Source organism: Acyrthosiphon pisum, chromosome A1 (genome assembly GCF_005508785.2).
Source record: "Acyrthosiphon pisum isolate AL4f chromosome A1, pea_aphid_22Mar2018_4r6ur, whole genome shotgun sequence".
In the NCBI taxonomy this organism is placed as follows: Eukaryota; Metazoa; Arthropoda; class Insecta; order Hemiptera; family Aphididae; genus Acyrthosiphon; species Acyrthosiphon pisum.
In genome coordinates, this window is record NC_042494.1 from 163,303,096 (window position 1) to 163,322,302 (window position 19,207).

The 19,207-nt window shown below is 32.3% G+C and overlaps 1 protein-coding gene across 1 annotated transcript; it reads right to left on the reverse strand.

Moving 5' to 3' along the window:
- Positions 1-4,959: 4,959 nt before the first annotated feature.
- LOC100571647 lies at positions 4,960-6,976 on the reverse strand. Its single transcript, XM_003244614.3, has 2 exons — positions 6,822-6,976; positions 4,960-5,778 (listed from the first exon to the last, which is right to left on the reverse strand). Exons 1-2 carry the CDS (start codon positions 6,967-6,969, stop codon positions 5,006-5,008), a joined length of 921 nt encoding a protein of 306 aa, XP_003244662.1. The 5' UTR covers positions 6,970-6,976; the 3' UTR covers positions 4,960-5,005.
- Between the last annotated feature and the right edge of the window lie 12,231 nt (positions 6,977-19,207).

The following is a 19,207-nucleotide window of genomic DNA, read 5'->3' on the forward strand; positions in this document are numbered from 1 at the left end:
TTGTATTATATTTTACCAATAAACTATTCATAAACATTGCTATATAGGGAAATATGTAATAGAATATTAAAATACTTTTATATACCAACACTTATTTTGTATATATACCTAGGTACATAGCAGGGACACCTATACAAAAGTAGCGGCGGTTCCACAGTCGTGGAGCCAGAATAATTTTTTTGTAGGGGATGTTTAAACGTTCCATCCTGCTCCATCCCCATCAAACGCCTACACTTTCTTACAATAGATAATCATATTATAATATGTTATAGTTTTATATTTATGTGAACTTAACTATAGAGGCGCTTACCACGTGGATACGCGCGCAATGTTAACTGCTGCAAGTCCTGACTTATACCGCCCGCCGATATACCTATTATAGCTGATTTTAAATCCCAATATTTCTATGTAGACAAATATACGACATCTGTGCGCAGTATTAAATTATATAGGTAAGATGCCAAATTATAAATAATAGAGTTGAAGACTATACATAAGCTTCTGAGAGGCGATAAACTACGTATATACATACTCATAAGCATATATCCTGCACATATATTATATTATCACATAGATTATGTGCAGCAGCGATAGGCAGCCGCGGATAACGCAGTCTGCAGTCTATATACGCATAGGTAGGTACATAATAATATATTGTCGCCCGCGTCGTTATTGCCACTGTTCCAGGGGCGAGCGCTACTTTTTTCTCCGCGCGCGCGAACATAAAATATGTATCCCATGCCACACACACGCGCACCCACACACCCACACACATGGGCGGGTGCGCGCTTGCATACACATATACTCCGGTCGCCCGCGGTACCGACGCCCGGGGTTAGGTATACGTAATATATAATATATACGCGCGCTCACACAAACGGCACACATACGCGAACCGTACCCCATCAACCAACCCCCCTACAAGTGATGGGTGGGGGAGGGGGGTTAATTCGGGTTGGCGGGAGGGGGGGGGCGTCGATCCGACAGGGCGCGCGGCGGGCGACCAGAAAGAACGACGCAGGCGGACGGAAAAAACCCGGGCCATCCCATTATCGGCATTTCGCCGTGTACGTTTCGTCCCGCGCGCGCAAACTTTCCGTTCGATCGTCGCCACCCCCACACCACCCCCCTCCCCCACAAACCACCCGACACCGTTTTTTCGTACCCCCCCACACCGGCCATCGGTCGCGGTGTGCGCGTCGTCGCGGGGGGACGGTTGCCAACGCCCTCCACCAACCCCGCGGCCGTCGCGTGGGTGGTAAAGATACGGAAAAAGGGTACCGCCGGTATGATTGGGGGGGGGGGGGGGGCTGGTGAGAGAGATATTTTTTCCCGGCTTATTCTCCGCACCGCAAAACGGGATGACCCGATAACGGCGGTGGCGGCGTCGTCGTCGTCGTCGTCGTCGTCGTCCTCGTCGTCGTCGCCGTCGTAGTGTAGTCGTTCGATTTTTAACCAGCCACCCGACGCGCCCCCCGACCAGGCCCACCACCACCGCCCTCACAACCCATACTTACACGACCAACTCTCCCGCCGCCACTGACTAATCGTTCCTCTGCAGGCTGCCGCCGACGCTATGCGGTATATAAGCGCGCGCGCACACACACACACACTCACATGTGACGGCGGCGGTGGATACTGAAAAACGCAGTTTCTATCCTCTGCTGAATATGATGTTTAAATGTTTAATAAGTATTTTATTGCAATAATTTTTATAATTATTTGAAAATATTATAAGTACTTTATTCAGAGTAACTATATATAATAATTAATAGGTATAGGTATTGACGGGTATAGGACATAGGTATAGGTAATATATAGGTTGAGAATCGCTTATTTTGACGCGTCGTGCAGTGCATAATGATCTTACATGATTCCAGTTCTGCAGAAGTGACGAGCGTTCCAAAATGATGAACTAATATGCGCTGAAACCTTAAAAGAACTCTGTTGATTCGGACGGCAATGAAAGCGCGAGAAAATATTATAATGGCCAGTAAATGTTATTATAATATGGCTTCTATATACAACGCAGTTATAAGATCATAGTTTTATTTTTTTAATATAATATAATATAATACATGAATTCCACGTGGGTTGACTGGCTCCACAAATATTTTGTATTTGAACTATACATACATTTAAGTACCAGCTGTGTGGTTTTTACTTTTTTCAATAAAATTATTTATTTACATATCAGACGTAGACGATGAAAACTATACGAAATATCATGCAGGTACTTACATATTAAATTGTTTACTATAATGCTGCAAGTCTAATTTATCTTTGACTATAATATCGAATATCAATGTGTCTGTATAGTTTATAAGCTATATAGTATATATGACAATAATATATTATAATATTATGTAACCACGTTGCTCGATTCAATGTTAAGACACTGAACTGTTTCATGATATAATAAATTATCTGAAAAATATTCTTTCATTAACTGTATATGGCTAAGTATGCAATATGAGATAGGTAGGTTGTAGGTATATATCGCTATTTTGAGTTATGTGAAAAAATATTAGTAAAACATTAAAATGTTTAAACAACACTGACCACACCAATAACAACGCATAATACATAGCTACAGCATCAATATAAATAATTAACAACTTTTAGTTAAGAAAACTTTCTTGGTTATTTTCGTCGAAATCATCTTGAATGTATATGCGGTAAAACATATTTAAAATGCGTAATAACTATAATAATATATATTATATACCTACCTATAATACATATTATAATGTATATAGGTACCTACATCTTAAAATCAGACACCAACAACAACAAAATAACTAAATTATAACTTTTTAAAATAATTTATAAATTTAATCAAAATGTAATTAAACGTGTCATACGTGCTGCGATGGGAATCATCATAATATAATATTAAATATTCCAATAACTTTCGCGCAAAAACCTCCAAAGTGTTTAATTTTATAATCTCGCAAAACGCAGAAAGTTTCATTAACTAATTATTATATTCTGGACAAATGTATATCCTAAACATTAATAAAATGACAATTTAATTACATAAGTTTTTTACAACTAAAAGTTCACCGTTTTATTTATTTACATTTTTTAGTCCATTATTTATTCATACTTTTTTTCGCACAAAATCTATACACTCAAGTGATACTTATTTAATTCATCTAATTTAATTATGTTAAAGTTCATTATATTTTTTTTTAAATAGTCTTTTCTCAGGTTTTTATTGCACAAGTAAAACTTTATTTGTTTTTATACATATATTATATATGTAATATGTTTATATATATATTCCTTAGTTTATAAATGTTCATAGAAAAAAAAAGTTTTTCTTGTTTAAGTCCAGTTTTAACACCTAATTTTGTCCGTAAAACATTGAGAAAGGGTCACAATTATATTATATTAACTACGTTTTTACTTTTATTTCTTGTACACTGTTCGTCTATGGTTATTGTTCGAACTTAGGAAAGCTCTTTTTAACATCCGTAAATATTACGACGAGGAGATATCACACTGAATGAACTGCTACACAACACATTTTTAATAATGTTCTTCGTTTTGCGTATAACACTTTCTCCCCCTAAATACCCGACCACCAATAGATATACCTATTTCCTATATTATATACCACCCTTAGTACAAATTCATCCTCCAAATTATTTTTCACGCATTATAATATATTATAATCATTACAATAATATACATAATAATAATGGCAGATATGTATGACACGTGTCTCGGCCTATACAAGGGTATAAGTTGATGGACAAAAACTAGTCAAACTGCACATATTAGTAAAACATATTATTAGAAGAGGTTATCATATTTTTTTTTTACCTTTGGTAGATAAAATTATACCTATAAAGTATATTTGATTTTGTAGTAAAATTCATAACCTGGGGAAAAACTTGTTTTTCGTCCGAATGAGAAGGGTGAACCGCTACCATATTAGATGTAGGCAGCTTAATAGGCCAACTGCGGCTGCAATTACCTATATTGTATACACCTATATAAATATATTATATAGGTACCTACCTATTAATAATATAATATAATATTGCCTTAGTAAAGTCATTTTTGATCAACCGCGAGATAATAATATATAATGATACGGATATTATATAGTACATATAATATATATACGCATGCCTGCTAATCATCATTTTAACCTTTAACGATTATGATATAATAATATATAATATTATAATATGTTATCAGTGTGTTTATGTGTCTGTAAAGGATGTACAATATTAATACTCAACACACAATCAATTACATATAGTATCATATCCTGTCGATGATAATATATGGCTATTAGTCAACTTATATTATATATAGGAACCTACCTATGTAATTAGTAATCAATTCTGAACATGTATTTCTATTCAACAAAATTGAAGACATTATATCATATGAGTTGTGCAATTTACATAGAGACATTACTAAAATGTTTAAAAAACTGTTTGGTATAACAATTATCACTCTATATTTTATGCATATAGACCAAAGGGCGTGTATACCTGGTGAATTTGACAATAATTGCTAATATATTTTAGGCGGCTCTCACACCGGAGCAATAGGCAACGAGCAACTATCAATTAACAATAGTCAACAGACAATATGTATTGCCCCTAGCTCTCAAATAGAAGCAACGCAGTAACAACCATGTCATCGTCTGATGAAGATGACGTTTTATTATTCTGGTGGAATTTAAGAAGAAGAAAAATAAAAAATAAAAAACGTAAATATTGGATTAATCCAGCGTTTAAACAGCTTGTAAAATATGGTGCAAATGTCTATGCAGATGAACTTAAACTTCATCCATTGCAGTTCAAAAGCTGTTATAGAATGAGCCCAGATACATTTCAACAACTTTTGAATTTAATTGAACATAGTATTACAAAACGTGATACTAATTACAGAGAAGCTATAAGTGCAGGAGAAAAATTGTTAATAACACTCAGGTAATGTTAAATTTTAATATTTATTTTAATTTAAATGGTATAACATACTATTCAGTAAAGGTATGGAGGTAATTTTGAACTGTTGTCGGATTATTATTAATTCGTTCGTAGTCTTCTGAATGCAAATTTCCCAACTGTTGAAATCCGACCGTCCCCACAGGTGGCTCAGGACTCAATACTGAATATGAACTTCCGGAGTAGCTGGATAAAGGTCGTTGAACATATGAAATAGTATTATTCTGTGTAGGTGAATCGTCCAAAATTGAATCTATAGTATCAAGTGTTCTTCTCTTAAACTGCCTTTTCTGATAATCTGTCATCTTAGATATATCAGGTAACAAGCTTTTGAAAAAATCAAGATCGCTATTATTTTTGTTTGTCTGAGAATCTTTTTTTGATGTAATATAATCAATGACGCACTTATCAACCTCATCCGTCGATGTTTTCATATTGTATAATGCGCGTTTTTTTGTAGTATTCGGAGCACTAAATTTATCTTGTGACACATCTAGATTCCTTTTTTTATAACTTTCTTTTGATGTAGATGGTGTTTCATCGAGTAAAGATACATCGCCAATGTCTTGATTAATGTCTGTATCTACAATATCAGTGTCACTATTTTGCTCATCATTATCTTCGGTATTTTTTAAATTGCTACTTTGAGGCTTAACCTTCATGAACGGAAGAATAAACTGCATGACATCTTTCAAATAATAGTCTTTAGATCTTTTATTATTGGCAGCACTTCCTGACGGGGGTTTTTTCATGCTTCGTGCAAAAGCTGTTCGTAGATTTTTCCATTTCTCCTTGCATTGTACTTCTGTTAAAATATAATATAACATATTACATTAATTGTAATATTATCTTATTCTAAATTTATATTAATTTTTATACTGAAAATTTTTTTACAGATATTTGGCTACAGGATGTAGTTTTGTTGCTCTGTCACATATATTCATGAGAGGGGACAATACGATAGGAATAATAGTGAAAGAGTGCAGTGAAGCTATCTGGCGAATTCTTCAACCTATATACATGTCTGTTCCAAAAGAAGAAACATGGAAATCGATAGCAAAACGATACTACGAACTATGGGACCTCCCCAATTGTATTGGTTCCGTAGATGGCAAGCATTGTCGTATAAAAAAATTTGACAAAACCGGGTCACTTCATTACAACTATAAAAGTTTTTTTTCCGTGGTTCTCATGGCATGTGCGGACGCCGATGGAATTTTTACGACAATTGATGTAGGAGAAGCAGGCAGGTTTAGTGATGGTGCCGTTTTTAAAGCTTCTAATCTTGGGAAACTGTTAGATACAGATAAACTTCATATCCCGAAACCAACACCAATGCCTAATGATGCTTTTGATTTTCCTTTCTATATGGTAGGAGATGAAGCATTTCCTCTCAAAATAAATCTCATGCGGCCGTATCCTAAGCGAGTTCTCGATAATGAAAAACGAATATTTAATTATAGAATGTCACGTGGACGAAAAAGCGTCGAATGCGCCTTTGGAATGTTAGCGTCAAAATTTGAAATATTTCAGAGACCAATAATGTGCCATGAAGATACTGCAATCAAAGTTATAAAAGCAGCATGTATTCTACATAATTTTATTAAAATGGTCGAGGGTCATTTTTCAGTTCCCCAAATCAGTAAAAATCAGGAAAATCAATGTACAAATCGAGAGATGTCACAATCAACCAATAACCATTTTAGTAATAAATCTGCTCATGAATTAAGAGATTATTTGAAAAAGTATTTTTTGAAACCAGAAAATGCATTGCCTTGGCAAGAAAATTACACTTTATAAATTTATTAACTACTACTATAATTTTAAAAATAAATAATATATACATACCTGATAATTTAAATTCTTTTCCAATTGCATTCCAAGCCTTTTCAGTCGCGTTTCTTTTACTGTGATCATCCCGAGTAAAATCATAAATGCATGGATACTGTTCAACGTACTCTACAAATTTGATGTTCAACGCGGATTCATCACACATTTTTTATTTATTTTATTTATTTATTTTTTAAAAAAAATAATTTAATAATTTAATAAATTATTTAAAAAATTGAAAATGAGGTAACACAAATGTACATATGTATAATAACAATATAATACAAATAATATAATAAAATATAGTAATAAAAAGATACCATACACAGCTTGTATTGCTCAACACTGTCAATAAATATCTACCGGCAACACGACAGCCGTATCGCTGGCAACGCATGTTGCTACAAGTTCGCAACAGGAAACATCGTGTTGCTTCGGTGTGAGAATATTCATTATTTTCTACGAGATTAATCAATTAGCAATATTATTGCTTATCGACGATTGCTAGTTGCTCATTGCCTATTGCTCCGGTGTGAGAGCCGCCTTAAACGTTATTCTATATAGTTCTGTGTAGGTATAAATAAAAATTGAAAACATCAGATAATTTCTTATTATCCCAATGCCATATACAATTCATTCACGTAGGTAGAATATAGTTACTTACTTGTATACGTTCGTATTTTAGGTTATCTCATTTCACGCACAAATATACTGATTAATCATAAACGGGTATAAGGCATGTATATAAGTGTGTTTTACATATAGATACGTGTATATTCCTGCAATAGGCACCTACGAATTTATCGAATCTTGCGCGTTGTTTCGAATACCTACGAAAATAGATTTAGTTGTACACAAAAACAGTATCGAAAAACGAACAAAAGTGTTGTGGTGGCGTATTATCTGTATAGATCATATTGATGCCCAACCCGTCACCCGCTAAGGCCTCAGAGATGGACCGCGGCCAAATTTTGAGTTCAAACTACAGAATATACATGAAAATACAATTATTACTAAGATATAAAAATTTCCTTTTTTTGTTGTTATTATTATGATATATAATTTTTTTTTTCTTTATTATTGGTGGTGGCCCGCACTAATGCAACATTTTGGTATTGTGTAACGGGTAGGAGAAAATAAAGCACTGGTATAGATTTTACGTACGTACCTCCCTGCATCTGTACCCATATGTTCGAATACCTACATAGATAAGTATCGGTATACGCGGGAATAGGAAAAATGTTTGGAGGGGAGGCTCAAGCTCCAAGAAATTATTTTAAAATTATAATATAATATATTATATTATATTGTTATTTGTTGAGGGGGCTTTGAGTGATTTGTGAGGGGCTAAGTCACTCGAGCCCCCTCCCCCGCCGCCGTCATTATAAATAAACATGTTTATTTCGATTTTGTGTCACGTGCGAGACTGTCCATATTACGACGTATATGCGCTGTGCCGGACAAGTTTTACGGAATAATATATGTAATAAGCATAAACTATAAGCCCATAACGTAATGACAAACTCCAAAAACCGTATTGTATACATTTTCATATTATGACTAAATCGCGACTTTATGATAGAACATATTATTACATTTGTTTCGGTGTTGATCTGACGGAAATTCCTTAACCGCAGTCCAAAACATTCTAGGTGCGTATAATAATATCATGATATTATATAGGTTCCTATATAGGTACTGTAGAACACGACGTGCAATGTAACTTAGGTGCCTATACCTATACCCACCGCCTGCGATTAATGAATTAATAAATTAATATTGTGCAATAATCGTGGCGACGGCGTTACGTAGAAAATCGTCGTCGGGCGTGCGAGCGGGTCAGATATTATACGCAGACGGACGGTCGGACGGACGGACGGACGCGACGGCGGAGGAGGAAGCAGTGTGCGACTCGGCAACGCGTTCGGTGGAGAGGGTGGGTCGAAGCTCGCGACATGCGCAACTATGTGGCCCGGTTTTTACATCGATTGCCACATTTCTTCTTTTCGTCAAAACGTCGTCGTCGTCGGCGGCGGCGGCTGCGACTCAATATATAAATTTATAATAATATGTGTACACTGCAGATAATATTATGATGTCATGACGTCATCGACGTGTATGCGAGCTTCAACTACGTATACGATAACAAATTAATGCATCACCTTATGTCGTGCGCTCGTCATATAATATTATTATAAAAATTATAATTATAATATAATAATAGGTAATATTATTATTACCTGTGTGTGTATATTTTACGTGTGGGCAGTGTAAACATACGTTTTCGTTAATTGCCGTTAATTTTTTTTGTGCGACGATTTATTTGTATTTTTACGCTTACGTCTTTTATTATTGTAATGTACTACACCACTATACAGTACACACCTATTATGTTATTATGATGTATCCGTAATTTATTTCTTGGGCATACGCTCAGCTGCACTTAAGCGGGGGTGAGCACTTTCGTACACCTAACCTAAATTTGCTTATGGTGAGTTATATCCCCGCCAATGCGTGTCAATTGGTTTATCTAGACCCCTCTATATCTTACGATAGTAGGTATCGGGCAGTCGATTAGTATAATAATATTATAGTTAAAGTGCGGCACCTAAAATATAAAATATAACCGTCACCGGGTCACTTAGACGAATGATAATTTTCCACCCTACGATCAAACTAGGTAATCGCCAATTCATCAATGATAAAAATAAAATATTTTTTTAAATTAATTAATAGTTTTGTCTTTGATTCGTTTTGAAGTATGCGTATCCACGTAAGCAAACTGGTGCTAGGGGGTATACCCGCGTATATACCCTCCAGTATACCACTGCGATGGGCAGGTAATGTAAACTGGTATATATAGCCATATAGGTATCAGCTGCTATAGGCATAAACTCAAATGTAATATACTGTGATAAGTGGGCGCGTTGATGTATGTGTAATGTACCTACACTATACATATATCATGTGTGTGATGCACTGCAGAGCTGCACGCAAGTCGCGGGCGCAGATAAAATCATTGCTTTAGGCGCACTTTTCCATAATCCTGCCACGAACAATAATGACGCGGATGATTTTTTATTTTTATCTCGGGATATTAAAATGTTTGATGATAACCAAATCCATATACTCATTGTATAGTTTAAGTGGCGCGCGACGACTATATTATAATATTATAATATACTTTTCGGTGCGTTTACCTCGCACGCGCACGTCTTATTTATTTTATACAAATAAACGATTATATATTATTATATAATATCGTTAGATATATGCGTATATAATACTATGAGTGAGTGTGCGTTTGCGTGCGTCAGGTCGGAGGCGGGTCCACCGCGCGATGTTCGATAACGTCAAGAGCAGCCGGATTCGCAGCTATAGGCTTTCGCGTATATTATATTATATTTTATATACGATCTAATAATATATATATTATATTATATATGTACGTACCATCTCTCGCGTCGTCGTTTCCCCGCGCGTCCCTCTTCCGGCGACCCAAAAGGTTTTGCTACACACACTCGCATGTATATTCACGTGTGCGTGTGTGCGTGCGTGCGTGTGTGTCAAACAGACGAAGGAACAGAGTTCGGAGGATTTTAATTAAATGATAATAACAACAGTTGTAAAATGCACGAGACAGAGCTTTTCGCACTCGAGCGAATTCAATTCGAACGCCGCCGCCACCGCCGCCGCTCGGGCATATACACATATATTATTATATTATATATACGTATACGGGCCCCCGGATGACGGCGGTGTGCCGGAGTGACGCGCGGTGTGGGTATGTGTGAATGTGGGGGAGGGTGGAAGAGCAAATGTAACGAGAAGACGTTACATAAAAAGGGTCATTGGATTACAAAAGCGAGTTCCGGCGCATAGATCCACCGCCTCGACTGCAACAATATCAAGTTCATATTATTATTATATGATTACCATCGAACACGCGACGACGATGATGAGCTAATAATTCGACGGATGTGTAAAAATATTATATTATATTATCCGTTACAGTGCGCGGCAGCAGTTGTAGGTACCTACAACTGCGTGCATATTATAATATTGTTACAATAAACTTTATTGGTTTCCGGTAAACCCGATCTTTGTCCTCAGCCATGGATCATGACCAACATGGCGCGTTTATTTTCTATTGAACGTCGAATAATATTACAAAAAAATTCCCTTGCTAAATCCGTGGTCCTTGATCCGACCCACGCAGCATTTTAATATTTCCCAACAATGGTATAAATATTTTCAGGAAAACAATATAGTTGTCAAAATATTTGAAAAAGTTGCGTAAATAATAAGGAAATATTTCATTTATAATCTAGAATATACTAGGATAGAACTTATACTCTATCCTTGTAAATCTATAATTATAATAATTAATAATTGTATCTTATATTATATAACAACTCTCTTTCTCCAACACAAGTTTCGCTTAAAGGAGAAAGATAATCGAAAATGTTACTCAATAATAATTAATGTATTTATGTCTTTTTCGATTAATAATAAAAAAAAAAAAAAAAAAATAATTTTTGGGCGAGAAGTTCACTTTTGAAAAATATTTTGTAAAAAATATCAACAAAACATTTTAATCATATTTAAAAAAAAAAACATTTTCATGGAAACATTATAAAAATATTAAGTCAACATTTTTTGTGTAATATTTTATTATTTTATGAGAATAAAATATTTATACAATATTATTAGTCAAATATTCATTATTCAAGCACTCCAAAATATTCACAAAATATTATCATTTCCCAAATGCTGTGTGGAGACTGGGGAGCCTGTCTACCCGTCATGACTTTTCGTCGTGATTGTGAACAATATTTTAATATACGTTATAACTTATAAGCAACACTCGTTTAACATAATATTATAGGTATAACCCAAGATTCACTAAGCGTGTAGACTGTGTAGATATAGTGGATAATGATTAATGACTATATAGATAATATCATATAATTATCGCCAAAATTATGTTATCCTCTGAGTTGATAATCTATTAATCTAAAACTTATTTAGATATTATTAAGAACATGGAATGAGTATTACTAGTATAATAAAATTATGTATTGTTCACCTTCATTTTTAAATTACTCGTTTTTCTTATTGGTACTTAATATTATAATATTAAAACTGTTAGGAATTTTTTTCAAAAAAACTCTTTTTACAATCAATAAAATATTATACATTTTTATATCAGGGTACCGTTGACCGTTGTGTTGTTGTATACCTACCTAATTCCTTCCAGGACTTGATTGTTTTTTTTTCACGATCTGTAGTGGCGTTATTTTGATTTATTTGACAAGCCTCTTTAAACTATTTTATCAGCGGGCTCCGATAACATATCACTGGCACGTACAGAGCGCAATAATTATGCGGTACTTATCTACCTATAAAGAATCTATTATTATATAATTATTATAATATCTATACATAATATATTGAGTTAAAAGTTAGCAATATTTGCTAATTATGTTGTTATAATTTTTTTTTTATAAATTATAATTATTTGTGTATAATTGTATAAGTTTTTTCAAAAAAACTATCTACTAGGTAAATAATTTAAGAAAAATATGACGGTTCTCAGTTGAAATAGAATATTTTGTATCGTTATAAGGCAGACTTAAAGTAGTACAAAAAATGTCAAGGATTTAAAAATATGATCTTTGAGTAAATTACAAAATTCCAAAAATCAGAGCTTAAATAAATTAATCACGAAATTAAAAAAATGGCGGTGAACATGCTTGGAAAATCACCTTGGATATGTCCGTCCTCTAAAAACGAGATTATCTGTTATAAATATGTATTAATATGTACACTCCATGTTTTATTGTTTTTAATTTAGGAATTATCATATTTTATACTTACCTATCTATAATATATATGATTTTAAAATTACAATATATAATTACAATTTATACCTATATACCTATTATATATATGTAGGTACATTATATAAAATCGTATTATAATAAGAAACTATATCATATAATATTATTAAATATTTTGATATTATCAGTTATAATATCTACCTATACATTTTTTAAGCAATATATCTTTTTTGGAATTTCAAACAATATAATATAGTAGATTTTACATATAATTTTAGTTTTTAATTCTCAGTCATAATATTTTACCAAGCATTTTGACACGTATTTAAATCTGACAATAGGAAATATATACAATAGACGTTTTTATATAGCTTGGAAGATTAGCCATTTAACATTTTTTTTTTATTTATAATATGGTAGGACGTATCACTAAGATCCATAATGAATATAATTTGGTTTCTGGTTAATAGCTAGTTTTGTTTTATCAATATAAAGTAACAGGTATTACACCACACGGCCACACGTCATATTATAAAAAAGGTAAAAACCAATTGTGTAGCAGATAACACAGTAAAATATTATATGTATCGTTAAAAGGATGATACCCATGCATTTGTTGTCTCCGTCTTACACACGTACGATGACATAACAAATTTTCGTTCACTAGTTTCAATAGTGTGCTGTTATAGTTTTGATATTAGAGTGATTTGACTTGTTATCAATTTGTTAGATATTAAAATGTTATGTGCTTAGGCGTTGGCTTTTTTTTTTGATATTATAATTTTCAAGCGAGATATGATCATTTTTAATTTTTGATATTTCACATACCTATATCTTGCTTGAAAATGAAAATTTCGAAAAATCAGCAACGCTTAAACACAGATTATAATGTTATTACCTAAAAGTTTTATAATAGATCAATTCACTCTAGTATCAAAACTAACAGTACAATATTGAAATTAATGAACGACAATCTGCTATGACGTGCGTTTGTAAGACGGAGACAACGAATGTATGCGAATAGGTAATATTTGTTATACGAATGGGTAGCGTTCTCTTAAATATTTAATAATAACATTAAGTTGTCTGTAATCATATTAATCGATGATTGTCGATGGACGAGAGAATTTAGGAAAAATTGTTCCGGAAATTATTTTTAATGGAATACGGACTATTATAATATAGAAACTTAATTATTCTATCATAATGTAACAAAACTCATTAAGTTCTATACCGCGGGTATAGGTATACCTATGTCTTTAATATAATGTAATAGATACATTTTCCATCTATTCAATTTATCTTCGCAATAATTGATCCCCGAAAGTTGCTTATCGTAATTATCAATCTGTAATAAATAAAGCAGCAGGCGGATACCTATATATAATATAATACTTATAAATAATGGGGGAAAATGCAATTTTAATGTTTTTCCTGTACGAGCTATGCGCGTGGATAATCCATGTAATGTCATGCGTATCCATATTATTCCTCGAGTAAACTATAACCATAATATAATAACCATATAAATGTGTACAGGTACCTAATATAATATAATGTTGTAGGCGTTGTAAAAATGATAAACGTCATTAGATATGTTGTTTTTGTAATGAGGTTTTCTATTTTAGACGTGGCCCGATTGGTCTCCACAAGTGTTTCTAAAACAATATTTTTTAATTAACCAAATTATCACAACGGATATTATAATAATGGGGCCAAAATAGGTTGTGAGCATATTAAACGTTTTTAAATTTACACAATAAACACGTCATTAATACAACTATTTAATAAAAACCGAAGAATGAAAACGTAATGAAAGTATTTTTAATAATTATATATATTAATTAATTATTAAGTTATTTAATAAGCAATAAATAATAAGAATAAACCATAAGGTATCAATCATTTCAGTATATTATAAGCAACACTAAATAAACGAGGAAAATACATTAAACCTTCTAGTAAACAGCGAGTACCTATCAGGCTTTTATTGGATTTTTCGATTTTGTTGGATTAAAACGAATCAAATTATTAAATATACATACTGTACAAGTGTAAAACTATAAATATTTTAAACAAGAATATAAAACATTACTCACAAATAAATAATTATATATTTATATGCTATATGAGTTTAACACTAAAATCACAATATCTTGTAGGTAATTATATTTATGGTCACTACAGAATACAGATAGAGTCATAAGTAATTAAATAACTACGAAATATACTTGTTAAAAATACCTATGAAAAATACTTATAAAATTTATGAACAACCAAAATTTACAAATATTATTAACGCAATGTCAAAGCAATAAGGTTTTACAGGACTGTTTCTTTAAATTTAAATGTTTATTTTTGTTAGGAAACCATAGGTACTATATTATTATACACTAACAATTAATGCAGTATTATAAAATATTCCAACATTTTGACAATTTCAGTGACCCCTTTGAAAGTTATATTAGCTTGTCACTACGGAATACTCAATCGGTTTACCTGCAGAAAAAGCAATTTCAGTGGCGACCGGGTTACTTTTTTTTGTAAGGGTACCTACCTATAACTATAGGACCCGTATAAGTATCTATACTGGAGTTTGCATTACCCAATTACTATAGGCTATTGTGTAGGTACTGCTTGTACTTACCTTTTTCGCTGTTGACTGGAAATATTTCTAAAAATTTTCAAACAAGCACTGGCATTTTAAGACAGCCTAATACTACATAATACTCAGGGCTAGACGGGGTAGTCTCGGCCCTTCGAGAAATATTTTTCTACCAGCCCAAAATTTGTTATGGTGTTCCAATGGTCCATATATTGGCCAAATTTTAATGTTAATAAATAATAATGACCTTATCGCATTAATTGTTGACAGTATACTAATATAATATATAGCTGTCATAAAAATCGTAATGTGCCATTGCGGCCATTTTATCCTACCAGCCCAAAATGTTAGCTATCTAACATGTTTATGTACTATAAAAATATATACCCGATATATGAACGTTATCTAATATAAATGGATTTTACTGTAATATTTTGTGGGTATAAATTATACTTTATACTTTTAAATTCAAAAAAATAAATGTCCGTTCGGTCGGCAAAGTGAACTGCAAATTGATAGAGTCTCTGCGTGATGCGGTGTTGTGCTCTGCAGCAAAGGATGTATTTGGAAAGAGGTCACTTTACATTTTTAAAAGTACCAAAATATACCTTTACAGATCTACGTATTACGTAGGTACACAGGATTTCCAAAAATTCGCTGTTATATCATAAAAAATATTCAATTTTCATAACATATAGGTTCCACAAAAATATTATATCGTCGTCGCGATAAAGTTTTATTTTAATAATAGTTCTATACATATATTTTATAATATATGAAATGCCGTCCATCCGTGTCGAATCTGTTTGACTTTGACGTCGCACAAATTCTTAAACTGACATCGAACGTGAAGACGTTATTAAACAATTCCATTGTAGTAGCCCATTAATAATTGCTTAGCTGTGCAGCTCCGTGCCTCTGTATTTCATCCGATTTTCCAGAGTGTAAATAAAATATATTATATTAATATAAAGGAGCATCTTATAAATCCATTCCGACATTTACCTGGTTATCGCGTGACTAAACTGGTTCTTAAACTCTTAAGTGTAATATGTTTATAGATGAATATTAAATACTTAACCGTTCCAATAAAAAAAAAACCCCGTGTAAAAGCGATCCAACTGTAATCCATTAAAATTAAAATTACGAAGGATTCACAGAAGAAATTTAATTTATAATATAAACATACCTATAATACCCACCTACTGTATTTCGAACAATGTTGTGTATATAAGCAAGATCGGAATTTATGTCAATCTGGATAATATATCGCTTCCTTCCGCAGTTTATTAGTTCTACTGGGTATGCCTATAGGTATAATATTTATATTATTATTATTATATCGGGTCCGATGAAAAAATGACCGTACATGATTTTAAAAGTGTTAAATTCAGCATCACCCTGCCGTATCACTCATCTTTTAACGCAAACGAAATAAGTTATAGCGAATAAAAGTCGTTAAATTGTCTTCATAAAAAATGGTATACCTATATACCTACACAATATTATACATTATTAATGTAATAAATTGCGATCATAAAATCCACGTAATCATAGTAATAATAATAATAATTTATTAAATATATAAATAATATTTACTTAATGTAATGTTTGGATGATTGAATTTCATTACAGTCTAACCAATAATCGGTATATGTCATGGTATAAATCGATTGTATGAAAGGTACACAGAAATTATTATGCGTTATCATAATATAATAATTATTGAAGTAGCTACTTAGATATTATCCTCCTATTATTACTTGCTGGTCGTACATATCACATGTATCTAATTACCATAATAATCTTAATTTTTTTTACTAGTATCAGCAGCTATATGAATTCTACAACTCGAAAACGTAATCGTTTTATCAATGAGACGTGTGAAATAATGACTGTATAAAAACGATAAGGTACTTCTAATTTCTAAAGATCGTTTAACGGATACTATAATAAATCTGTGGCAGTACAATAGCTATATTTTATTTGGTATGGTTTTTTTTCTTAAATCAAATTTTTTCGGAGTATATATGCAGTAAATCTGCTATAAAAAATCATAATCTTTCATCAAATTATTTTCCAAGTACTTAAATCTGGTTTTTTGAGCACCTAAAATTTGAAAAACGGTTTAAACACATTATTTAATAAAATCATAAGATGGTGTAATTTATCATTTCATTTCATATACCTAGCATCTTATACGACAACCCAGGTAAGCTAAGATAAGAAGTCTGTTAAACAACATGTTTGATTCTTGTATTTTTGGATTGAAATTGGATCAAAGGATGTATTTGGTTCACAATCTGTGCTTTTTACTTAATTGTTCTTTTCCCTATTGGAGATGATTTAAGTGTTAAAAACAACTAAATATATAACACGACCTGGCCACTATAATAGATTAGAAATACGAATAGTTGTTTTATCCTTCAGTTCTCAGAATTTTTCGATAAAATACGAAAGCAGAAAAATACCAGCAAATAAACTTCAGAAATGGTGTTTTTACACGTAGGTATATAATACATTAAAAAAAAATACCAATCAGTATATACATATAGTCCATATTCCAGCAAAATAGCATTTATTTTTTATTACTATTTACTGCAGCTTTTGAAAATTATTTCTTGGTAATAAATAATTCTCAATTCTATTTGTGTTTTCGTGAAAAATAATACATTTTATATATTTTCCCAGTCCAGATATCTGAAACATAAATTTTTAAAAATAATTGATTTTCATTGAATTTGAATATAATTCTTAATTTGTTTCTGTATATACATTACCTATAATGACTTGAATATTATATGTTGTCATGTTGAACATTTCACCAATATCAATGATAAATGATCCAATAAAAAAAAATAGATAATGGTCCATTTAGAGCAAGGTTACGAACAACAATATGGCGAGCAAACTTTTAAAATATAAAATTTATTCACGGTTCTTATTTTATATCGTTTGGTTTTTATTTGGAATATCAGTCACAATCTTGTACAATATATATAGGGTACACACACGACGTTTTTCGATATTTCTGTTTTTCCACTGTTATATATTATATTATATTATATAGGTTGATACCCTGAAATTTAAAAAATCCAGACTGATAAACCATCTCCGCTCAGGATCATTTTTCTTACCCAATGATATTATGACATTGAATTCAAGTTTAATACAATCCATTATACATTGAACTGCACTCTACAGCAGAGCGACATCCACTTATCCGCTTTTTTTTACAACTACAATTAAAATATTTAAATGACCAATTGGTGTATTTTTAAATTGTTACCCCAATTTAAAATATCATTAAACATTAATATATTTGTTGGATATGGAGGCAGCTCTTTGATACGCCTTTGCTACATCATAATTTACAAAACATATCTGTTAGGTAGGTACCTATAATATCAATGTAAAATTATATTATCTCGACCGTAACGACCCGCGATAACATTTATTCGCCTGGCGATCATAACGACAAATGTGTTTGCCGTTCAGTTGTCATTTGTAGTCTCTCGAACGTTGTACTACCGTCCACCGAAAATCATTATTGTGTATAATATAATAAAACACTAACCAAAAATTAAAATAGTATACAGTCCACTTTAAATATCGAACATTTTGGTCCATTCGACCGGATTTTTAGTGTATTTATCATCAGTAATGATCATTCGAGGTGCAGTCATTCAGAGACCAGAACAGTATCAGCATTCGCGTTAGCATAGAGCGGTGTCTAACATTGGTGTGCTGTTCAAAAGCCAACTCAAGGAGGTACCAACCAGTATTGCAAAATCGTTCAGAGGAATAATTATTGCCAATACATCGAAAATATACAGAGGTAAGAGCTTCCTTATAATTGACCAATTAGAAATCCTAAATAAATTCCATTCCTGAATAAGTACAGTGTTGCGAAAATTAGTTTGAGTAGCGTATTTTCCAATAATAAATGAAGATGA